Source organism: Oryx dammah, unplaced genomic scaffold (genome assembly GCF_014754425.2).
Source record: "Oryx dammah isolate SB20612 unplaced genomic scaffold, SCBI_Odam_1.1 HiC_scaffold_16, whole genome shotgun sequence".
NCBI lineage: Eukaryota > Metazoa > Chordata > Mammalia > Artiodactyla > Bovidae > Oryx > Oryx dammah.
Genome location: NW_024070200.1, coordinates 54,033,106 through 54,058,767, shown reverse-complemented (window position 1 = coordinate 54,058,767; position 25,662 = coordinate 54,033,106). Strand labels below are relative to the sequence as shown.

Below are 25,662 nucleotides of genomic sequence, written 5' to 3'. Positions count from 1 at the left end.
TCCTCACCTCATTCCTAAAATCAAATGCCAAAAACAGGCACTTGAATCCTCTGGGGAGTGAGTGTCCACCTGTCTCCCCAGTGCTCCCCTGGCCATGCTGGGAGACAGCCTTTAAGTGGAATTCTGTCCTCTCCACCCAGAAGGTTCACATATATCCTTCAACACTGGCTGGAAGATGCAGAGGCATCATCAACTTCCGGGTCAGGGTCACTAGGGATGAAGCAGGCTCCATTAACCTACCCTGGAGAGAGGGTCTTGGCATCCCTGGGCAGGCAGGGGATGGTGGGGCAGGTGTGTGTGTGTGTGTTTGTGTTTGTGTGTGTGTGACCTTTCTGAGACTTACGAGTTTCCATAGGGAACAGTAACCCCAGCCACAGGGCCCGTGTCACAGCCCAGGAAGAGGAAGGAGACGTAGCAAGCGGTGGACACCAGGTTGACGAGCATGGCCATCCGAATGGCCCCGAGGGCAGACAGGCTGAGTTTCTTCACCAGGAGACCGCCCAGGAAGATGCCCAGACAGGCACATGGGATCGCAGTCATCCCTGGAGCAGAGCAGAGGGGCGGGAACCATTAGCCAGGGGAGCAGGGCCAGTCAGCGCAGACACTGGGCACCAGCCCTGAGGCTGGGCCCTGCGTGAACAGAATCCCCCGTGACAATACCGCGGTGCCACATCCCCCCCCTGTACCTTGACGTCTCTGCTAACAGCCTCATTTCTACCTTCAAGGAGCCCACAGATAATTGGGGGGACACAGACATGTTAAAACTCACAGTGATGAGGCATGTAAGTCATACACCTCTCATGCTAAGTGGGGAACCCTCATGGGAAACAGCCCCAGCTGGTGTGAGAACAACCGACAGACAGGGCAGATGGGCTGAGAAACACACGTGCGTGTTAGCAATGTGCCCTCTGTGTGTTTCCCAGGCGGTGTGGGAAAGGGGGGTCAAGATCATTTGGGGATTTTCTCTTCTTCAGGCAAAGAAGGGTCTGGAGGTTGTTTAAACAGAGGCCTCAGAACTCACCAACCTACAGAGAGACAGTGTTTTAACCAGCCCCACAACTTCTCAGGAAGTAGCATTGATCAAATCAATACATTCTGTAGCTCCTGCTGAGTAATTGGCATACATTTTTATCCCCCTCCCCAACACCTTCTTATAAACAGAGCTATCTGCAAGGCAGCAGGACCATAAACCTGCTATTTCTGATTCTCAGAGACTCAGGGCATCTTAGGAGGACCCAAGGATCCTAGGAGTTCCAATCTCTTGTTTGGTTTTGTTCTTATTCATTTCATCTAAACTCAGCTTTAAATTACTGCATGTCATTTATCCACCATGTAGACTGTGTATGGCCAATTTTCCAGTTTAGGCTGCCTCTTGCTTGCCAATCAACAGATCTCTAGGTCAATTGACTACATCAATCAGCTAGTATGTGCTAAAGGAATGCAAATTAATTTTAATATTCGGGTGAGAAAAGCATAATCAGGGAGGCTGAGCTCTGCAAAGAAAATAGCACAAGTCAGATTTTAAGAAAAACACAGCATTTTTGTATTATTTGACGTTCTTGGGTTGTCTGCACTTGGTTCTTTCTCATCCTGGTACAGACACGATCTTCAGGACCTCACCCCTACTTGCCTGTCTCTCCCCCATGCCACAGTGACTCCCCAACCACACCCAATTCTCTTCTCTCCCCATGGTACAGACCAAATCCATTCACGCCCCTAGTCTCTGCACTTGCTGATTCTTCTTCTACGACATTCTGCTGTTGTTTTGCTAAGTCATGTCTGACTCCTTGTGACCCTATGGACTGTAGCCCGCCAGGCTCCTCTGTCCATGGGATTCTCCAGGCAACAATACTCGAGTGGGTTGCCATTCCCTTCTCCAGAGGATCTTCCAACCCAGGGATCAAACTTGCGTCCCCTGCATTGGCAGGCGAATTCTTTACCGCTGAGCCAGCAGGGGAGCTCCCAGGACATTCTTCCCCTATGCCTTTACCTGGCTGAGCCCTATCCTCACAGGGAGCCCGATCCAGCAGCCCATCTGAAGTTCCTTAGTGTTTCCTGCCACATTTTATTGTTTGCATGGCTCTCCTCATTATGTGAAGCTGCCTCGGACATTTCTGGTTTTCCGGTTTCTTGTTCTCTCTCGCCCTCCTAAGATGCAGCTTCCCCAAGGACCGACCGTTCCATCCTGTTCAGCCCTGGTTCTCTGTGCCTGGGCACTTGGGAACTATTTTCTGGATGAACGAAAGAGCGAGCAGATTGGATCTGTGTCAGTGAACACCGATGACCACAGCCCACGCCCGGAGAGCAGGCTGCGTTCCGTTCCATTTTCCATCAAAGGCGGCGGGGAGCAGCCCCTGGTGATGATGGTAACTATGGCAATAACAGGCTTTGGGCACCTTCTCTCCAAGCCATCATCCACCTCCCCTCTCCCTCCCTGATGTGTATGAAGCCTTAGCACGCGGGCGGTTATCAGAACTTCCTCCCAAACTCCATCCTCATTACCTTAACCTATGCAGATTGAGTCCTTTTTATCTTCACGCATAAATCAAGGCCATCAGCCCTTAATCATCTGTGCTGCTCTTTTCGGAACTCTGCCCCTTCTACTGATGACTTTGCGGGTGGTCCAGAGACAGCACTGATGGCCGGGGATGCCGGCAGGGGGCTCCTCCCCGAGGTCTGCGGGGGCTACTGATGAAGGCCTCTGGGGCACGTGCCTTGCCTTTAGGCTTCTGTGGCTTCTCTCTGTCCCCTCCGGGCCCCCTGTCAGCCCCTCCTGCAGCCAACCCTCCAGATGCCATGGGAAGGGCACAGGGAGAGGGCACATGTCCTGCCTGCCTGGACTGCCAGACGGACGGACAGACCGACAGACGGCCACCAGGCTGCCTCTCCCCGGGCCACGTGCCCTAACAGACAGACTCACTGAGACAGAGACAGATGCAGGAAAGCGAGGTTGATTTTTGTCTTCTGCCCTGAAGACTATTGCTTTGTTGATAGGAAACTCTAGGAATCTGTTCTGAAGTTGAACAGAGCCCCAACTTTGAAGCAAATGTGATCAAAATGTAAGAAGCTGCAGTCAAGAAATCAGGCAGTGAGAAAGAAAGTCTTTGGGTGCTGGAGGGCTAAATCGGAGAGATCGTAGGTATAATGGAGAAGTTATAACTGTAACTACAGAGACACTATTTTTTTAAGTATAAATTTATTTATTTCAATTGGAGGCTAATTACTTTAAAATATTGTATCGGTTTTGCCATACATCAACATGAATCTGCCACGGGTGTACAAGTGTTCCCTTCCCTGAACCCCCCTCCCACCTCCCTCCCAGTACCATCCCTCTGGGTCTACAGAGACACTTTTTACCCTATCTCTGTCAGATGGGTACTAAGGGCTGACTGCATTTTGCTAATATCTCTTGGAAGAAAATACTTATAAAAGAGTGGATGGTAAAGAGTTATTAGTAAGAAAAAGAAAAACATCAGGCTTGTGTGCTCTGGTAGCCCCCAGGGAGAGGTGCTGGGGTCTGGCCACATCCTTGTTGGTAGGGTTTTAATTTTTTTTTTTTTTAACTTGATACCTTATGTTCTGTGATGGGCACAAGATTAAGGGAACACTGATGAGTTGTTGCATCTGTACACACCCCCGTATTAAAACATTTACAGCAGCCTCAGGGGTTCCCTGCTGTTCTCATTCACCCAAAGTCCAAGAGTAACTATCATTCTGGCCTCTATTACTTTCATTAATTTTTCCATTAAAAAAGTGTTTATTTTCCTTCTTTTGGGCTGCACTGGGTCTCCGCTGCTGCGTGGCTGTTCTCCAGCTGCAGGGAGTGGGAGGCTGCTCCCTCGCTGTGGTGTGCAGGCTTCTCACCGCAGCGGCTCCCCTTGCAGCAGATCACAGGCTCTGGGTTCACAAGCTTCCCTAGTTGTGGCTCCAGGGCTCTAGAGTGTGGCCTCAGCAGTCGTGGTGCACGGGCTTAAAGCTGCTTCACAGCATGAGCAATCTTCCCGGACCAGGGATCAAACCCGGGTCCCCTGCATCTTCAGGCGGATTCTTATCCATCGTACCAACAGGGAAGTCCAACTTTTCCTCTTTCTAACTCTTATTAATATGATTCTTTTGAGTCTGACGTCTTTTGACTGTCCCAGATCCATCCACATTGAGGTATATATACAAGCTCTTGCTTTCTTATGCTGTGTGGCAGTCCACTGTATGAATATTCTATAATTTATTTACCCATTCTACTAACTGATAGATATTTGGACTGTTTCCAGTTTGGGGGTTTATGCATAAAGCTGTTTTAGATACTGTTACCTATGTGTATATATATATGTTTAGTTGTGAAGTCGTGTCTGACTATTGTGACCCCATGGACTGTAGTCTGCCAGGCTCCTCTGTCCATGAGATTCTACCAGGCAAGAATACTGGAGTGGGTTGCTATTTCCTTCTCCAGGGGATCTTCCCAACCCAGGAATTGAATCCAGCTCTCCTGCATTGAAGGTAGATTCTTTCCCAACTGAGCTATAAGGGAAGCCCTACTGTTACCTAAGCATATATAAATAAGTGGACCTAAACACTCATTTCTGTTGGATTATGCCCAGAAGGGGAATGCTGGATCCCAGAGTAAGCACATGCTTTCAGCTTTCGTAGGCACTGCAAAAGAACTTTTCTCACCAGCAGCACACGAGAGTTTCAGTGGCTCCACCTTCTCACCAACACTTGGTGCTGTTGGTCTGGTGGACGTGGACTAGCATTTCATTGTTCACATGTGTTTTCCTGGTGACTCATGTTAGGTCAGTACCCTCACATGGGTTTACTGCCAGTTTGTGAAGGACACATTAAAGGAGAAGATCAGAAAATATCACCTTGCCCATTCCTCTCAGGACATGATCTACTCCTATTTCAGTTCAGTTCAGTTCAGTCGCTCAGTTGTGTCCGACTCTTTGAGACCCCATGAATCGCAGCATGCCAGGCCTCCCTGTCCATCACCAACTCCTGGAGTTCACTCAAACTCATATCCATTGAGTCAGTGATGCCATCCAGCCATCTCATCCTCTGTCATCCCCTTCTCCTCCTGCCCCCAATCCCTCCCAGCATCAGAGTCTTTTCCAATGAGTCAACTCTTCGCATGAGGTGGCCAAAGTACTGGAGTTTCAGCTTTAGCATCAGTCCTTCCAAAGAACACCCAGGACTGATCTCCTTTAGGATGGACTGGTTGGATCTCCTTGCAGTCCAAGGGACTCTCAAGAGTCTTCTCCAACACCACAGTTCAGAAGCATCAATTCTTCGGCACTCAGCTTTCTTCACAGTCCAACTCTCACATCCATACATGACCATTGGAAAAACCATAGCCTTGACTAGACGGACCTTTGTTGGCAAAGTAATGTCTCTGCTTTTCAATATGCTATCTAGGTTGGTCATAACTTTCCTTTCAAGGAGTAAGCGTCTTTTAATTTCATGGCTGCAATCACCATCTGCAGTGATTTTGGAACCCAAAAAATAAAGTCTGACACTGTTTCCACTGTTTCCCCATCTATTTCCCATGAAGTGATGGGACTAGATGCCATTATATTCGTTTTCTGAATGTTGAGCTTTAAGCCAACTTCTTCACTGTCCTCTTTCACTTTCATCAAGAGGCTTTGTAGTTCTTCTTCACTTTCTGCCATAAGGGCGGTGTCATCTGCATATCTGAGGTTATTGATATTTCTCCTGGCAATCTTGATTCCAGCTTGTGCTTCTTCCAGCCCAGCCTTTCTCATGATGTACTCTGCATCAGTTCAGTTCAGTCGCTCAGTCATGTCCGACTCTTTGCGACCCCATGAATCGCAGCACGCCAGACCCCCCTGTCCATCACCATCTCCCAGAGTTCACTCAGACTCACGTCCATCGAGTCCGTGATGCCATCCAGCCATCTCATCCTCTGTCATCCCCTTCTCCTCCTGCCCCCAATCCCTCCCAGCATCAGAGTCTTTTCCAATGAGTCAACTCTTCTCATGAGGTGGCCAAAGTACTGGAGCTTCAGCTTCAGCATCATTCCTTCCAAAGAAATCCCAGGGTTGATCTCCTTCATAGAAGTTAAATAACTAGGATGACAATATATAGCCTTGACATACTCCTTTTCCTCTTTGGAACCAGTCTGTTGTTCCATGTCCAGTTCTAACTGTTGCTTCTTGACCTGCATACAGGTTTCTCAAGAGGCAGGTCAGGTAGTCTGGTGTTCCCATCTCTTTCAGAATTTTCCACAGTTTATTGTGATTCACACAGTCAAAGGCTTTGTCAGTCAAGAATGCAGAAATAGATGTTTTTCTGGAACTCTCTTGCTTTTTCCATGATCCAGCGGATGTTGGCAATTTGATCTCTGGTTCCTCTGCCTTTTCTAAAACCAGCTTGAACATCTGGAAGTTCACGGTTCACGCATTGCTGAAGCCTGGCTTGGAGAATTTTGAGCATTACTTGACTAGTGTGTGAGATGAGTGCAATTGTGCAGTGGTTTGAGCATTCTTTGGCATTGCCTTTCTTTGGGATTGGAATGAAAACTGACCTTTTCCAGTCCTGTGGCCACTGATGAGTTTTCCAAATTTGCTGGCATATTGAGTGCAGCACTTTCAGAACAGCATCATCTTTCAGGATTTGAAACAGCTCCACTGGAATTCCATCACCTCCACTAGCTTTGTTCATAGTGATGCTTTCTAAGGCCCACTTGTCTTCACATTCCAGGATGTCTGGCTCTAGGTGAGTGATCACACCTTCGTGATTATCTGGGTCGTGAAGATCTTTTTTGTACAGTTCTTCCGTGTTTTCTTGCCACCTCTTCTTAATATCTTCTGCTTCTGTTAGGTCCATACCATTTCTGTCCTTTATCGAGCCCATCTTTGCATGAAATGTTCCCTTGGTATCTCTAAGTTTCTTGAAGAGATCTCTAGTCTTTCCCATTCTATTGTTTTCCTCTATTTTTTGCATTGATCGCTGAGGAAGTCTTTCTTATCTCCTCTTGCTATTCCTTGGATCTCTGCCTTCAGATGCTTGTATCTTTACTTTTCTCCTTTGCTTTTTGCCTCTCTTCTTTTCACAGCTATTTGTAAGGCCTCCCCAGATAGCCATTTTGCTTTTTTGCATTTCTTTTCCATGGGGATGGTCCTGATCCCTGTCTCCTGTACAATGTCATGAACCTCAGTCCATAGTTCATCAGGCACTCTATCTATCAGATCTAGTCCCTTAAATCTATTTCTCACTTCCTCTGTATAATCATAAGGGAATCGATTAGGTCATACCTGAATGGTCTAGTGGTTTTCCCTCCTTTCCAGAAGATAATTCCATGGGGAGGGCGTGTTCTCAACTTTCAGCCTGGAATGTCACATTCTCAGGGGTCATCCTCATATCTTTCCTTCTCTGTACTTTCTGAAACAGATGAGCTCTTCCATCAAACGCTGTCTACTGCATTCCCTCTCCTTTCCGCACATCACCTCTGCTGGCTCTTTCCCCTCTGCTGAGATACCTCCTCAAGTCCTTCCTGCCACAATAGCAACTGTGTCTTAGCAACAGTACCATCACTCCAATCCCCTGATGGCAACACACATCATGCACTGTGTCTCCACTCCTTCCTACCACTGCTAAGCTTGGGAACGCGTCCTGCAGTCACTAGCTATTCTCTGCCTCCTGTGGGTTGCTCCTCACACCACAGCACGGGCTTACCTGCTGCAGCTTCAAGGACACAGCCCTGACATCGGCTGAAAGACATCCTGCTTATTGAAGGGACCCAAGGCACGTGAGAAGGCAATGGCACCCGACTCCAGTACTCTTACCTGGAGAATCCCATGGACGGAGGAGCCTGGTGGGCTGCAGTCCATGGGGTGGCTAGGAGTCAGACACGACTGAGCGACTTCACTTTCACTTTTCCTTTCATGCATTGGAGAAGGAAATGGCAACCCACTCCCGTGTTCTTGCCTGGAGAATCCCAGGGACGGGGGAGCCTGGTGGGCTGCCGTCTGTGGGGTCACACAGAGCTCGACACAACTGAAGCAACTTAGCAGCAGCAAGGCATGTGAGGTTGCATCACACGTGGACACTCTCACTGCTGATGGCTTCTTTCTTGGAGTCATCTCTTCCTTGATGCCCTGTGACCCAGGAGTCTCTTTCAGGAGATGCTTCTATGCCTCTCTATTTCCTCACGGGTGGTGTTTCACCCTTCTATTTCTTTTCTTTCTTTTTTTTTTTAGCATTTAAACACTTAATTTATTCTTCAAATTAAGAAATTATACATTTTGTTTTGATAATGGTCATTGTCTTAAAAGTGTCATTCGGCTCCCCCACATTTAAAAGGATATTGCTAATTGTGGCCCGTCCCCCACGCCAGCCCGGAGCTCCAGTGACAGAGAGCACCGGCCAGCACCTGCGTCCTCTGGCGACGCTCTCAGACGCTCCTCTCGCCAGGTCCTGATAAAGTGCCGAATCCCAAGAGGACCGCCCTGCCCCACCCTTCTATTTCTACACAATATCCTTCTGGAAATTCCACCCCCATGTCCTCAGTGACCATGCACACACTGATGTGGTCCACATCTCCTTCTCCAGTCCTCAGCCACGCACAGGACATCACATGGATACATCACGGCCATCTCACACTCAGCAACTTCACGTCTGAACTCACAGCCTTCCCTGCAGATCTGATTCTTTTCTGCTACTTTCAGGCTTCACAAATGGTACCACCCCCTGTCTGAGCCAGAAACCTGGAAGTCATTCTTGACCCTTCCCTCTCCTTGTGCTGTGAGATCATGTTCCCTATCAGGTATAAGTAATCCTGCTTCTCATGAGTAGAAACGGGTTCTCTTTAGCAGGCCAACTCCAAAGGACTGGAGGCAGATGTCTGTGGTTTACTGTTGAGAAGACTGGTAAGGCCACACTTGAGCTTGCGGAGAAGGAGTGTTATGATCCATTTTATATCTGACATGGGCACAAAAATGGAGGCGAGCAAATGGCTTCTAACCTCTATATCTGTTGACCATGGGTTTCATGTTGCCGAGAATATTCTTGCTTTTTTACGCTCCTGATCAAAGCCTATGGGGTTGGCCAAAAAGTTCATTTGGGTTTTTCCATCACATATTATGGACAGAATGATCTTTTTGGTCAACCAAGTACTAATCTTTCAAGATCCACCTTGATTCCCCTCTTTGTTCATCACATCTTCCCCCTAATTCTCCAGTTTATACCAATTTATGGACTTCCTGGCCTGTCACAATGCTTCCTATGCTCATTTTATATTTTAGCTCTTTATTACCATGTACTTTAAGCAACTGCTTCAAGTGGGTAAATCTTACTCCAAGAAAATACTCTGAAATTCTTCTGCACACCGACCACATGTATATTCTGCGACAGGAGCAGCACGGTCTGGGCTATCTGACTGGTCAGTCAATGCTTATGGTATTCCAGGCATGGGCAGCCTCCCTGTGCGGGGTGGGGACCAGTGGGTGACACAGACTCACCTAGCAGCTGGTTGGCAGAAGAGGTGGTGAGGTTAAACTGCTGCTCCAGATACTTTCCCAAGAAGGCAGCGAAGCCAGCCACCACTGCAATCTCCATGCAGGCGGCCAGGATGATACAGGTAAACACGGGGTTTGAGAGCAGGTGCTTGGTGACCTTGGGGATCACTGCAAGGAGAGAAGCAGATGACCAAGGTCATAGATACTGCACTCCCAGGCCTTCTGCCCCCGAGGTCCCACTTTGACCCATCCCAGTAAACAGCACCAGGAGTCGGTAAACAGCACCTGGTTGCTCAGGCCGAGGCCTATAACCCGTAAGTCAGCCATAATTGTGAAAACTGTGGCTTAAAATACACTCTAATATTTTGTCAACTAAACTGAAAACTACTAAAGCAGGAAAAACCACACAATGTCTTTTTTTTTTAACAGCACACTGGAAACACTATTTTATAAGCCTTTCAAAAATTTTTATTTCTATCCAACATATAGAAAGAGGCATTTGGGGTTTGTTTCATAAAAGGTAAAATATAAACTTAATTATATATTATAAATGCATTAATTATGTTATATCAGTATATCTAAGTTATATACAGATACATTATATTTTATTTTCTTGGCCTCTGAAATCACTGTGGATGATGACTGCAGCCATGAAATTTAAAGAAGCTTGGTCCTTGGAAGAAAAGCTATAACAAACCTAGACAGTATGTTAAAAAGCAGAAACATCACTTTGCCGACAAGGTCCATATAGTCAAAGCTATGGTTTTTCTAGTAGTCACGTATGGATGTGAGAGTTGGACCATAAAGAAGGCTGAGTACTGAAAAATTGATGCTTTCTAATGTGGTCCCGGAGAAGACTCTTGAGAGTCCCTTGGATTGCCAAGAGGTCAATCCAGTTAATTCTAAAGGAAATCAAACTTGAATATTCATTGGAAGAACCGATGCTAAAGCTGGACCTCCAGTACTTTGGCCACCTGATGCTAAAAGCCGACTCGTTGGAAAAGACCCTGATGCTGAGAAAGACTGAAGGCAGGAGGAGAAGGGGATGACAGAGGATGAGACGGTTGGATGGCATCACTGACTCAGTGGACATGAGTTTGAGTAAATTCCAGGAGACAGCAACAAACAGGGAAATTGGGTGTGTTACAGTCCATGAGGCTACAGGGAGTTGGACATGACTTAGTGACTGAACGGCAACAAAGTGGATATATCACTACACCTGTGATAAATATTTATAGCTGCACGTGCTAAGAAAATATAATCTTTCTTTTAACAACTCATTTCATTTTTTTATTTTACATTGGAGTATAGTTGATTTAAAATACTGTGTTAGTTTCAAGTGTACAGCAAAGTGATTCAGTTACACATATATACATGTATCTATTCTTTTAAAGACATATTTAATCTTAACAGTTTCAAGAAAAATGAAATGTTAGTGTATGCATGTGCTTTTCTTAGTCACTCAGTCGTGTCCAACTCTTTGTGACCCCATGGACTGTAGCCCCCCAGGCTCCTCTGTCCATGGAATTTCCCAGGCAAGAGTGCTGGAGTGGGGTACCGTTTCCTACTCCAGTGAATAGTCCCAACCCAGGAATCGAACTTGAGTCTCTTGCATCTTCTGTCATGGCAGAAAGATTCTTCACTCTATGCCACCTGGGAAGCCCAGTGGGTGTATATGCATATATATGTGTGTGTGGGTATGTGTATGTATATAACCCAACCTCTATCCTGCCCTTCCTTCTCACAACCATAGGTGCCTGGCCAAGCTTCCATGACCTCTCGCGTGGGGAAAACCAAGGTCTTGACTACTTTTACTCTTTATCCAATACAGCCCTCCCCTATACAGTAGCCAGTGGGAACAGCTCTAATCATTTTCCTATTCAGAACTCCAGAATGGCCCAAATCCACATGTGGCATGATGGCCCACCATCTGCCCCTCGGCTGTCTGATCACACTTCTGATCACGCTCCATCCTCGCTCTGGCCCCACCCCAGCTGGACCTGGTCCTCCCCACCCAGGTCTGTGCGCTGAGCGGGGGGGGGGGCGTGTCTTCCCTCCATTAGGATGCCCTGGCCCCAGATCTTTGCTCTATCTGTTCCTCCTTCCTCCGGTGATCTTTTCTCATCACTCAAGGCAGCCTAGAAGCTGCCCTGGTGCTCAGGGTTCAAATGAGGATTAATGGTAGGCAAAAATACTCTGTGGCTTGTTTACCACTTTAATTACCAGTGGAACTGAAGCATGTTTCTGTTGAGCTGGTTCATTTCAATCTTATTGTATTACACTCTGTTTTTTAAGTATGTGGTTTCATAAACCACTGGGATTTCACTTTAATTCTGTGCTTTCACAAGTGAGAGATTTGGTATTCTTAAAATCCTTTGAAAGTAATCATGTTATTTGGATATTTTCAGCCATTAGAATCCTTGGTACAGGATCTTTGACCAGATGTGGAGTGATGACATGTCCTGGCAGTATGCAAGGGAGTCCGGGGATATCAGGACACAACCATAATTTCAATATTTATGATATTATTTAGATGTACACTTACTAAAGTTAAATAAAACTGATAAATCAAGGATTTGGTTTCATGGCTACAATAACTTAAGATGATGCTAGGTTAAAACAAGTAGGTTTAGGACTTCCCTAGTGGTCCAGTGGTTAAGAATCTCCCTGCCAATGCAGCGGACATGGGCTCAATCCCTGGTCTGGGAAGATCCCACGGACTATGGAGCAACTAAGCCTGTGTACCATAACTAGTGAGCTCATGTTCTAGAGCTCCTGCTCTGCAAAGAGAGAAGCTATCACAATGAGAAGCTATGTATCACAATATAGCCCCTGCTCGCTGCAACTAGAAGAAAAACAAATAGATTTACAGTTACTTAAAGAGAAGTCATATAAATAATGGTACAGCTGGCAGAAATGCGTAAAAGTGGTATACCAGTGACAAGTTAGGGGACCTCTGTTCCCCCATAATTATCAAAATGTGGAACACTTGGCGCATGGTATACTTGATCCCACCTGTATGAACAGAAAAAGATAAAAGAGACTCCCAGATGAAGCAGATACCATCCCAAGGCTAGGAAAAACCAATCAGGGCCCATGGTCACACAAAATAAGCCGGTGAGCTGAGTCTAGCACTGCTCACCAAGGTGATGAATTGGCCAGCTGTCCTAAAGAAGAGCGCTAATTACACAGGCTCAATCTCATCTCCTAGGAGACAAAACCTCTAAATGGCCCAACTAATTAGAATAAAATAATTATAGAAGATACATAAGTTTTTAATAATGTTAACAGACATGCTCAATTCATCAAAATGACAGAACAATGGGTCAAAAACTGACAGATACATACAATTTAAAACTTATCATTTCTGGGAAAGATTACCAAGTTTCAGAAATGAAAATCTATATATAAGACAGGGACTTAAGGAACTTAGTTATTGGAATGGACTGAGCTAAATGATTGGAGGCTCAGGATCACCATGCACTGAGCAATCCAATTCTATATTCCAGCCGAGAAGCAATCGGACAATAACCGGAGCTGGTGGCCTCAGCTGTTCAGCAGTGGTTTCAGAAAGTGAAGTCACTCAGTCGTGTCTGACTCTTTGCGACCCCATGGACTCCTCTGTCCGTGCGCTTCTCCAGGCAAGAATACTGGAGTGGGTTGCCATTTCCTTCTCCAGGGGATCTTCCCAACCCAGGGATTGAACCTGGGTCTCCCACATTGCAGGCAGACGCTTTACCCTCTGAGAAACTACTAAAACCTTAGGAAGGCAACTCTTGGATTAAAAAAATGCATGCACCCACATGCACAAAATAAAACAAAAACTTTAAAAAGGGTGTTGGTGGTTCAGTTGTGTCTGACTCTTTGCTGCCCCATGGACTTAAATCCCCAGCCTCCCATGCCTATGGAATTTTCCAGGCAAGAATAGTGGAGTGGGTTGCCATTTCCTCCTCTAGGGGATCTTCCCAACCCCAGGATCAAACCTGCATCTCTTGCATCTCCTGCATTGGCAGGTGGGTTCTTTGCCACTAGCACCACCTGAGAAGCCCTTTAAAAAGAGTATGAATAAGAATGAAGATAAGGAAAAACAACTTTGAATCCATGCTATTCATACAGCTACTTTATTCACATACCTACTTTATTGCAAGTGCACAGGCCTTTATGAGTGTGTTTTGTCCACATTTTACCTGATTTCAAACATTTATAATAATCTTTTCTCAAAATGTCATTTTGAATAATTGTCTAGAAGAGGTTACACTTAAAATCTGTGTTTAAATGTTGGAAAATTTCCCTTTGTTAAAAATCCACATTGTTAAGTATCATACAACTATTTAGAGCAATGTTGATTGTGTAATGTTTAAAAATGTGCACTGTTCAACAAATATAAAAGATGAATACGTTGGGCATAAACAGAAGGTAACGAGGTAAGTATATGTCTTCATGAACAAAAACCCCTGGGATGTTAAGACTCCATCATCATAAATCACCGCTAATGAGTGAAGGCTGGTTTAACACATTGTGATCATACAATGCATCTGTGACAAGGGATGGGTTGATTATGTCACGAAGTACCAAGCCTCACAGAGAGTGGTATGGATTGCATGAACAACCACAGTGCTTCCTTGTAATAAATGAATTTGAAAGCCCCCAGCTGTTCATGTTTTGGCAGGTAATAACACTGTTGCTCCATCACTGCAGTCTTTTGGCATTAAGATATCTAAACTCTGGAGATACTGTTGACAATCAGTAGGCAGGTTGGTGACATTCTAGGAAAACCATCCTTTGCCATATTTTTATTGGAGGCTTCACTTTCCTTGTTACTGTGAAGATTCTTTAGATCTGGGGACTTCCAAAGAAAAAGCACCACAGCCACACTTGTTCACAAATACTGCCATTGAGCTGACACCATCAATATCCATCAACTGTGTTCTCTGGCTCAAAAATGACACCAATGAGAATTCAAGTTTGACCACATTATCTATTTGTTGTTGTTCACTTGCAAAGTCGTGTGCAACTCTTTGTGACTCCATTGACTGCAGTACACCAGGCTTCCCTGTCCTTCACCATCACCTGGAGTTTGCTCAAACTCGTGTCCGTTGAGTCAGCAATGCCATCCAATCATCTCATCCTCTGTCGTCTCCTTCTCCTCCTGCCTTCAATCTTTCCCAGCATCAGGGTCTTTTCTAAAGAGTTGGCCCTCCACATCAGGTGGTCAAGGTGTTGGAGCTTCAGTGTCAGTCCTTCCAGTGAATATTCAGGACTGATTTCATTTAGTATTGACTGGTTTGATCTCCTTTTAGTCCAAGGGACTCTAAAGAGCCTTCTCCAGCACCACAGTTCGAAAGCATCAATTCTTCGGTGCTCAACCTTCTTTATGATCCAAGTCTCACATCCATACATGACTACTGGAAAGATCATAGCTTTAACTAGACAGATCTTTGTCAGCAAAGTGATGTCTCTGCCTTTTAATACTCGGTCTAGCTTTACTTCCAAGGAGCAAGTGTCTTTTAATTTAGTGGCTGCAGTCACTGTCCACAGTGATTTTGGAGCCCAAGAAAATAAAGTCTGTCACTGTTTCCACTGTTTCCCCATCTATTTGCCATGGCATGATGGGACCAGACACCATGATCTTAGTTTTCTGAATGTTGAGTTTTAAGCCAACTTTTTCACAGCCTTCCTATTTTCTTTTCTTGATCATGGCCATTATGGTTTACCTGGGGACAAGGAGGGCGCTTCTCAACAAAGACAACTCTAGCTAATAGAACACTTTCATACTTCAGCAAGCATTTTAATTATTCTAGAGATAATTCCATTTCAGTAGGAAGGATTTCTTGTCAAGATAGGAGCCTGCCTGCTTTTGTCTTAATATCGAATGACTAATTTTGCCTCGGATTAGATGTGAAAATCATCTAATCTAACTGGAGGCCCAGGGAAGACTGAGTGGGACGTATTTGCATAAAGGACAATCTTTTTTCCCCGTCTACCTGACCGACTTGCCTCCAGAAATGACAGCTTCCTCTCGTGTTCGGCTATTTTCCTCCTAGGTTCTTCCTCCCTTTCTGGGCTTTATTGCAATGACCTGTAGTGTTTTCAAAGAAGATTTCCTTTAAAAGGCTCAGTCTACCCTCCAGAGCCCCAACTTAAGGGGTATTAATTAGCTTGATCTTAGGGCTATTCCCAGTCTTCCAAGCTTTTTCATGCAAATGGAGTGTTAAGCCCACAAAACGTGTAACTTTCCAAGGTGGCAGCTGCTATTGAGGTGGCCTAGACTGGTGAACCGAGGCCACACCAGGCTGCCAAACACTTACAGACTCCTGCAGCCATTTGCCTCCCACCTTCTGGTTTAGCCTCAGAGGTTGGGAGCTGGCGTGGAAGGCAGGTGGGCCTGTATCCCACAGCTTCACAGCTGGGGAAAACTTTTCACCTCTCATCAGGGGCCGAGTGCTGCTACTGGCGGAATGATTCAAAGCTGGGAAGAGTGGCAGGGGAGCCCTCTGTAGGGAAGACAAGTTTTCCACAGCTAGGCTTTGACCACCTGATGCGAGGAGCCGACTCACTGGAGAAGACCCTGATGCTGGGAAAGACTGAGGGCAAGAGGAGAAAGAGGCGACAGAGGATGAGGACATGGACGTGAATTTGAGCAAACTCTGGGACGCAGTGAAGGACAGCGAAGCCCGGCATGCTGCAGGCCATGGGGTCACAAAGTATCGGACCCGACTTAGCAGTGGAACAGCAACAAGAACAGGCTTGGGAAGGCAGTCCTGTGGGACAGTAGTCCCTAACTCTTTTGGCACCAGGGACCCGTTTCACGGAAGACAATTTTTCCTGGGGCTGGGGGAGGGATGGTTTCAGGATGATTCAAGAACATTACATTTTCGTGTGCTTTATTTCTATTATTATATCAGCTCTACCTCAGATCATCAGGCATTAGATTCTGGAGGTTGGGGATCCCCTGCTCTAGGATGGAGTTTCCTAGAAACCTGTGGGTCCTGCAGGAGGGAGAAAGACAGATTTGGAGAAGGCCTGAGGATTCACCCTGGTAGGACATGTCCTGTGAGCCGAGTACCATTCTAACTGCTTACACGCCCACTTGCATGAGTCTCGTGACAAAATTACGTTCCTGGGATGACTGTGTTTCAGTTGCTCAGTCGTGTCCAACTCTGCAACCCCATGGACTCTAGCCCACCAGGCTCCTCTGTCCACAGGATTCTCAAGGCAAGAATACTGGATTAGGTAGCCATTCCCTTCTCGAAGGGATCTTCCAAACTCAGGGATTGAACCCAGGTCTCCTGCATTGTAGGCAGATTATTTACCATCTGAGCTACCAGGGAAGCCCTCTTGGTAGGATTAAAATCTTCCATTTACAGATGAGAAGACAGTGGTCCCTTGGCTAGGGGAGCAAAGCAGAAACTCAAACCCTGGCATCTGCTGCCACACAGCCTGCTTATAACCACTGTGCCATTCTGGTCTGGGTTCTGAGAAGTGTTGATGTTGGCCTGAGGACTAAGCATGTACTCTGTGTCTGGTAACCAAAGTGTGGCTTAATTATTAGAATAAAGAATAATAATAATAATAAATTCCCACTGTGCTTAGGAAAAATGGCCAGATGTGACACGACTAAGGGCTTAGTGCACATTGTTTAAAGAGAGCAGAACTAGAAAAGGGATGGATGTGTGTGCTAAGTCACTTCAGTCATGTCCGATGCTTTGTGACCCCATGGACTGTAGCCCGCTAGCCTCCTCTGTCCGTGGGATTGTCCAGGCAAGAACACTGGATTGGGCGTGGTCCTTCTCCAGGGGATCTTCCTGACACAGGGATTGAACCCGCGTCTCTTAAGTCTCCTGCATTGGCAGGTGGGTTCTTTACCACTAGTACCATCTGGGGAGCCTCAGAAAAGGGAAGGACAGAGGGGTGAAAGAAAGAAAGGGCTGGAGAGCCTACAGAAGAGCCCTGTGCCACAGAAAAGGTTTCACTGAGTGAGGCTGCATAAAATAATGGCTAAGAACCTAAGGAGTGGGGTCACTGGGATTAGAACTCTGGCTTCAAGACTGAGTAGGTCTGTGACCTGAGTACATCACTCCATCCCATGGATTGCCACAACCATGAAATGAGACTGGCTGCCTGTAAACATGTTGCCCAGGGACTTCCCTGGTGGTCCAGGGGCTAAGATTCCACACTCCCAATGCAGGGGGCCTGGGTTCGATTTCTGGTCATGGAACTAGATTCCACATGCCGCAACGAAGAGAATTTGCATGCAGCAATTACATCGAACAGGACACAAGAAAGACGGAAGATCCTGTGTGCTGCAACAAATACCTAGAGCAGCCAAAAAAAAAAAAAAAAGGCATGTTACGCAGTGCTTCTAGAATACAGCTAAGAGTCTGATAGGCTTAATGGCAAGGATTTACTGTATAGCACAAGGAGCTATTTTCAATATCTTGTAACAACTATAATGGAAATGAATAGAAAAAAGAATATAGATACAGACATGTATGTGCATAACTGAATCACTGTGTACATCTGAAAGAGACTATTGTAAATCAACTATCTGTTGTTGTTATTTAGTTGCTAGGTCATGTCCAACTCTTTTGTGACCCTATGGACTGTAGCCTCCCAGGCTCCTCTGTCCATGCGATTTCCTATACAAGAATACTGGAGTGGGCTGTCATTTCCTTCTCCAGGGGATCTTCTCCACTCAGGGACTGAACCTGAGTCTCCTGCATTGGCAGGTGGATTCTTAACCACTGAGCCATCAGGTATACTTCATTAAAAAGAGTTTGATAGGAATTAAAACCCACTCCAGTGTTCTTGCCTGGAAAATTTCATGGACGGAGGAGCCTGCCAGGCTCCAGTCCATGATGTCGCAAAGAGTCGGACACGACTGAGTGACTTCACTTTCACTTTCAATAATAATTAATATAATAGAAGTAATTCTTGGCCATATTAGGGAAAGAGCCCTTGCATTGGGAGGCCCTCAGACTTGCTGTTGGAATGTCTGTGATCAGATATGGTGCATCAACAGAGCGTGGAAGAGACTGGGGAAGGTGAGCAGAGCTCCTGGAGGCCAAGGGCTTTCCAGAAAGATTCCCCTCTTGCAGAGGGCTGTTCAGCAGGTCAGGGGGTCAGGCGGCACGAGTCCTTGTCCACTGCTTGTCCTGGCAATTAGAGGTACCCTGAGGAGTGTTCACTGTGGGGGCTCAGTTATACTACCATTGACCCTCAAATCTTTCTGCCTTAAGTCTCTCTACTGAAATTGACCTTGACTTTCTCTTTAATAACATTGTTGTCAATACAGCATGGCTAACATTCCCCAAGAGGGGAGACGGGGCCAGTCTATGCAACTGCTCAGGAATTATGACAAAGAGCCAACATCTGCCTGGCAACCAGTGGTGAATGGGCACCATGGTGAGGTTCCTTTTTAACTCTCACAACTATTTCACTAGGGGGTGGTCTTACCATCCTCCTAGACACAAGGAAACCAAGGCTCCCTTGAGAGGCTGAAACCCAATCATCTACATCCCAGAATGCAAAACGAAGAGGTGAAGGAGGGTGGATTTGAACTCAATCCTGCCTGCACTCCGGGACTCATCTTTAAATCTTCAGGTTTCAGGGTGGGGACTCAAGTCAACAGAACAGTATTTTCCTGAAAGGTGAGCTACCATGAAGTGCTTCCCAACATAGGAGACCCACAAGCAGAAGAGAACAGAGAAGAGGGGATCTGGGTGAGATAAACAACAGTACTCAAGTCACGACCAAAAAAAAAAAAAAATGAAAGAGGATGGAAGAAATAATGGAGATGTGGAAAAACACCATCATGGAGGCGTAAGAACACAGCAAAGGTTGAGTGAATCCTGAGAAAAATGAAGCTTCATGGGGCAGTGTGAATGTTCACCAGACACCGAGCTGGTTCACACATGCCCAGGACAGCCTGTCATCCCAGCGCCACCAGCCCCACCAGATGTCCTGGTGGGGGTCACCCTGTCTGTCCCCCAGGAGGAGCCAGTGCTCTAGGGCTGAACAGAGATGGAGCAGCTCCAACCCCAGAGGTGGGCATCATGCCCAGTAAGAGAAAGTGAAAGTTGCTCAATTGTGTCCAGTTCTTTGCAACCCCATTGTCTATTCAACCTATGGAATTCTCCAGGCCAGAACACTGAAGTGGGTAGCCTTTCCCTTCTCCGGGGGATCTTCCCAAACCAGGGAACAAGCCCAGGTCTCCTGCATTGCAGGCGGATTCTTTACCAGCTGAGCCAAAGGGAAGCCCAAGAATACTGGAGTAAGTAGCCTATCCCTTCTCCAGCAGATCTTCCCGACCCAGGAATTGAACTGGGGTCCCCTGCACTGCAGGCCCAGTAAGAGCAGATACTTAATACATACAAGGTAGATGAAAGAATCCAATAAGGAAACAAATGAACTGCATAGCCTTGGAAGGGAACTGTCATAGTCTCTTAAGGAACATTAGCTATAGATACAGGCTGATTTATGATCACATCATATTCCACAGGTTCATGGGCTGTGAGGGAAGTGGGGATCTTAGTTAATATGGTCATTTCTATCACAGATTCTGGAGGTGCCCCATCCATCCCTTAGGTAGGTAGGGGTGGAAGAAATCCTGGTGGGAGGGGAGGCCCATGGAGCTGATTAGTCTTCTGGAAATGAGCACCTACCATACACTTGGCCCTAGACCAGCAGCCTTGGGCCCCCTGTGGTCTCACCACTACAGATGACCCACCCCCTAATCTCTGCCTCGGGGACCCAGGGGAGCTTCTAGCACCCTCTCACAGCCAACTTTGAGAGGAGTAACCATCAGACTTTATCTTCAGTGAGGTAATAGGTGGAGGGTAACACCTCCTTTGTTAGAGAAGTTCGTAGTTTGAGTGAACAAATGAGAAACCATCAGCACAAACAGCTAGGACATGGAAGCACCGTAAATGTCCATTGAAAGATGAATGGATAAAGAAGCCGTGGTACATATACACAATGGAATATTACCCAGCCATAAAAAGGCACACACCTGAGTCAGTTCTAATGAGGCGGATGAACCTAGAGCCTATTATACAGAGTGAAGTAAGTCAGAAAGAGAAAAACAGATATTATATATTAACATATATATGGAAACTAGAAAGATGGTACTGATGAACCTATCTGCAAGCAGCAATGGAGACGCAGACATAAGGAACAGACTTGTGGACATGGGGTGGGAGGAAGAAGGAGAGGGTGGGATGAATGGAGAGATTACCATGGAAACATACACACTACTGTATGTAAAACAGGTAGCCAATGGGAATTTGCTGTATGACTCAAACTAGGACTCTGTGACAACCTAGAGGGGGAGGTGGGAGCGAGGTTCAAGAGCGGGGGAACATGTGTGCACCTAATACTGTTTCATGCTGATGTATGGCAGAGACAAACACAATATTGTAAAGCAATTATCCTTCAGTTAAAAATAAATAAATTATAAAACAAACAAACAAACACCCGCACAGGAAATGAGCATCTAAAGTGAAACCCAAGTGTCAGATGGGTATGGATCGGTTAGGGCAACCCAGAGCCCAACAATTCCACTGATTCTTTAAAGATCACCAGCTCCCTACAGCCCCACCGAGGAGGAGCAGTGTGGTTGCCCATTAGCTGGTTTAAAGCAAGAACAAAGAGTCCACAGAGGAATGCTTAGCATCTGCAAGCCTGCAAATTCCTAACTGGGGCCACCCTAGTCATTTCACAGCATCAGGAGTGTGAAGTCAGAAGTGATCTCCACAGGACTGGGAGGTGGAGAAAGGAGCTTGGGACACAGCAGGCTCTCATTCAGCCCCCAATATCGCATCTTTTCATGCTGGCTGCAGACAGAAAATGACTACAGAAATCAAGAGTTCTTGGTAAGCAAACAAGACACTTTTATAACTTCATGTTAGCCTTCTCTAGAACCTTCTCTGGGAGCAGGGTGCCCCACCCGAGTGGTGGCCAGGGTGACTTCATTTGGCAGTCACAAAAACACAATGAGGAACTTCCCTGGTAGTCCAGTGGTTAAGACTCCACGCTGCCAGTTCCGGGGGCTCAGGTCCAATCCCTAGTCAAGGAAGATCCCACATTCTATGTGGCACAGCAAAACTAACTAACCAAATAAAAATTATGCAGTTCTAAAAAAGAAAGAAAACAACAACAACAAAAGCAATACCAAAACCAAAAAAAAAAAAGCCTCCAAAAAATAGAAAATATAAAAACCACTAACCACGGGAGAATTCATTCCTGGGAAGTCTGAACAAAGAAACAGCAGTGTCTAGAAAAGATGATGAAGCCAAACACTCAATCTGACATGCGTACATACCCATCTCTAAACTTATACTTTCTAATGCTACTTCTGGAAGTGCTGGCATTACAGCAGGCCTTCTCAGCGTTTTTAAAATGCTGGTGTAAATCTCAAAGAGTCACGTCACAGACTCCCAACTGCATTTCATCGGTAGGCCACCTCCCCCATTTTATCTTATATGCAACTGCCAGGGAAGTTAGCCCATGGCATAGACCCCTAAGGGACCTCCCTCAGCTCTGACATTTGTTGTTTAACTGGGAGCTCACTTAGAATCTCCTGGGAAGCTTTCAAGATGTTCAGATGCCCGAATCACCTCTCCCACAGCTCCCTTCCCCCTCTGTCGACTCAGAGAATCATTATTTGTAGGAATGGGGACCCTCCATATGTGTGTTTCAAGAAAAGTCCACAGCATTTTTTTCAGTCCTAATTTTTTTTTCATTTATTAACTCCTTTTCTGAATACTAGCGTCTCATTTCTGAGATTTTCATTTTAAAATAAGTTTTATCTGCTTTATTAAAAAAGAAAGAAAGAAAGAAAGCCCACAAGTGATAATGACACAAATCCCTGGTTGGGAAACAAGGGCTCATAAAGAAAGTCTAGTCTCACTAGGAGGGCAATGAGCAGACCCTCAATAATTCATTCATAATTTTACCAAAGACTTACTGGGCAGCTTTGGTTACCAGGAACTCGGCTGGGCGTGGGAGCTGAGACCAGCCTGTCTTCTAGCACGATCTTCTCTGAATCCTGTTCCCCAAACTACGCACATCTCGCGCATCCCAGCCCAGAAGCCCCTCCTCTCCCCTCCATCCATGGGTATCCTGCTCATCCTTCCAGATCAGGCAGAAAAGCTGCATCCTTCACGCACCTGTCTTCGAATCCTTCCTTTGGGGTCCTCACGGCATCCCTTTGAACCTCCCGTAATCCTCGTCACCTTCTAGCCTTTGAACCTCCCATAATCCTCGCCACCTTCTAGCCTGTACTCTGGCAACATTTCACAACTGCCTAAAGAGCTGACCTGAGTAAGAGTCCCGGGATCACAGAAGTCTGAGAAATGTATAAGAAACGAGGTCAGCCAGCTTTCGGGACAGCTGGCCTTCTCAGAGCCTTTAACACAGACACAGTCTATGAATCTCCAAGAGCATCACAGCATACAGACAGTTTCCGAACTTATTTACCCATGGAACCACTCCTCCCTGTTAATGTTGCTGAGTTGTACTTCTTTGGGCATCGCAGAGGATTCGTGTTCCAAGGAGCCCCTGCTGGGAAATGCTGTCTTCTAGTTATTCCCTCCCTCCCTCCCTTTTTCCCAAAAGCACGAGGGGCATCGGCAGTGAACCAGGCATGGTGCCAGGTGCCCTCACGTATGCTCACTTCAGGCACTTTGTTGAAATAACTTGAGATGGGGAGCTGTGGCTGAATAACAGACATAACCCCCAGTGTGTCCTCCATCAAAGACGATACAAACACAGCGATGCCACTGACCCGTCCCCTGGGGACCTATAAACACAACTCCTCTGGCATGGCTGCATCAGACCCACAGCCTGGCACAAGATTCCAAGAGGCTGGGACGGCAGACGGTTTCCCGGGCCATGGAATCAAGAAAGAAGACTCTAACGGGAAATTCACACAACGGGGGAGCATAGCTTGGAAGACAAATCGCATGATAAAACACACTCAGCCGTTCAGCCTGCGGAACAAGGACTTGCAGATCACCAGGCTCCTCGTAATAACATTACGCCGAAAGGCACAGGCCTCTAATTAGGAAAAATGTGGCAGAAACCGACCGCTGGCTCGCAAATGGTGGAGGCGGCTTGGCAGAGAAGCCGACGCTGGAGGCATGAACCGGGTCCCAGGGTGGGCTAACGACCCCGGACGGAAGAGTGGGAAGTGCAGAGGTGGGGGCTGGTAACAATGCACTCTGCCTGAACAGCAAGACACCTGCCAGGAAGACGGGCAAGTCAAGACCTGACGAAAGGCACAGGGCAGGTCAGCGGAGCCACTGGGCCAGCAGACTCTGATTCAGTGTCAGGAGCAGACTCTCCTCCACACATAGGAAAGCCACCCGGAGCCAGCCGGGACACAGCCCAGGTGGAGCTCCTGCTCCGGAAGCAAAGTTACAAGGTTCAAAAGAGCCTGGAGTTAAAATTCCCCTCCGGGTACTCCCCACCATTCTATGCAAAACAAAGAACTCTCTCACCTGAAGAAAAAATGGACATTAAGGTTGATTACACCCAACTCCCAGGCGGAACTCCTTGCCCCAGCCTTTTAAAATTAAGATAACTACTCCAAACAACCTTGGAGAAGAACAGGCCCCCTTAAGACAGTAGCTTTCCACATACATGCCTATATATCCTTATTCTTTTCTTGGGTTAGTGCAGCAGCTCACTAATCTGACTGCTGCCCCTTCTCGCCTCATTAAAGGTGATCTGCTCCTGGAAAGCGCCCGTCTCGTTCTTTTTCCAAACCTCGCCTTCTCTTAACTCCCTTACCCTACAGCTCCACCAGCCAGTGTCTGTGAGTGCGTCAAACACAGGCCAAAACCCTGGGAGGGACTGTGGGTGACGATGGCTTTAGGAGAAGCAGCAAACTGTGCTGAGCTGGGCAGTGCCTGTCCAGCCCTCCACGTGTTGTTATTCAGTCACTCAGTCGTGTCTGGCTCTTTGCCATCCCGTGGACTGCAGCACGCCAGCCCTCCCTGTCCCTCACCATCTCCTGGAGTTTGCCCAAGTTCATGTCCATTGAATCAGAGATGTCATCCAACCACCTCATCCGCCGTCTCCCTCTTCTCCTTCTGCCTTCAATCTTTCCCAGCATCAGAGCCTTTCCCATCCATGTAACCCATCGTTTATCAGATGGGTATACTGAGCACCAGCCACATACTGGGTTGGCCAAAAAGTCTGTCAGGGTTTTCTGTAACAGCTTACAGAAAAACCTGAATAAACTTTTTGGCCAACTGAATACAAGGGCATGGGCAAAGAGATGTGGTCCCTGCCTCACGGAGCTTCCGGGGGCGGTGATAACTCCTACAAAGGTCACGCACTGATTACGACACAGAGAGCAACATGCTGTGGAGGGGGTGCCCTAGGGATGTCAGGAAAATGTCCTTGGGGAAATGACGTGTGAGCTGACGTCTGAAGATGGGATCAGAATCCCCGAAATGGGAACAGCAAGTGCAAAGTCCTGGGGATACAGAGGACCAAAAGGAGGCTGGAGAGGTGATGCTGGTGTGGCGGGAACAGGGAGGCAGGTGTGGGGAGAGCCTGGAGGGCAGAGCCTCACAGGGCTGGTGGCCAGGTCAAGGGCTCAGCCTCTGTCTATCAGGATTAGACGCATTGTGAACACATCCTAGGGTGGATGACAGCTTGGAGGGGTCAGGACAGACTGGAGCATGAGAGACCACGTGCAGGATGTCTGAGAGATATTTAGGTGCTAAAGTCAATGGAACCTGGTGATGGATGGCAGTAGGGGTATGAGTGGGGAGAGAGTTGGGGAAGGTATCAACCCAGGCAGATTTCATTCCCCTAAAAATGAAGGTCTTCTAGAGTCGGGCTCTGCTGTTTCTCCTTTGGAGAGGGAGCAAGTAGACAAGGGCTTCCCTGGTGGCTCATATGGTAAAGAATCCTCCTGCAATGTGGGAGACCTGGGTTCGATCCCTGGGTTGGGGAGATCCCCTGGAGAAGGGAATGGCTACTAGCTCCAGAACTCTGGCCTGGAGAATTCCATAGACTGTATCGTCCATGGGGTCGCAAAGAGTCAGACACGACTGATCGACTTTCACTTCATGACTGAGCCACAGTTTTAGTACATGCTGTTGAAAAGTCACTTAGGACCTGCTGATGCCACTTTTTCTTTAACAGAGGGCCTGTGTATTGTCCAAAGGTGCAACACAAT

At 46.8% G+C, this 25,662-nt stretch overlaps 1 protein-coding gene across 2 annotated transcripts in view; it reads right to left on the bottom strand.

Annotated features, from left to right (window-relative positions):
• Positions 1-25,662, bottom strand: part of SLCO3A1 (solute carrier organic anion transporter family member 3A1) — a 373,911-nt gene that overhangs the window by 39,957 nt on the left and 308,292 nt on the right. For both annotated transcript variants that reach the window (XM_040256981.1, XM_040256980.1), the window contains exons 5-6: positions 9,471-9,635; positions 344-542 (exon numbers count right to left, since the gene is read on the bottom strand). In XM_040256981.1, coding sequence (XP_040112915.1) covers positions 344-542; positions 9,471-9,635 — 364 coding nt within the window. The remainder of the gene's footprint in view (positions 1-343; positions 543-9,470; positions 9,636-25,662) is intronic.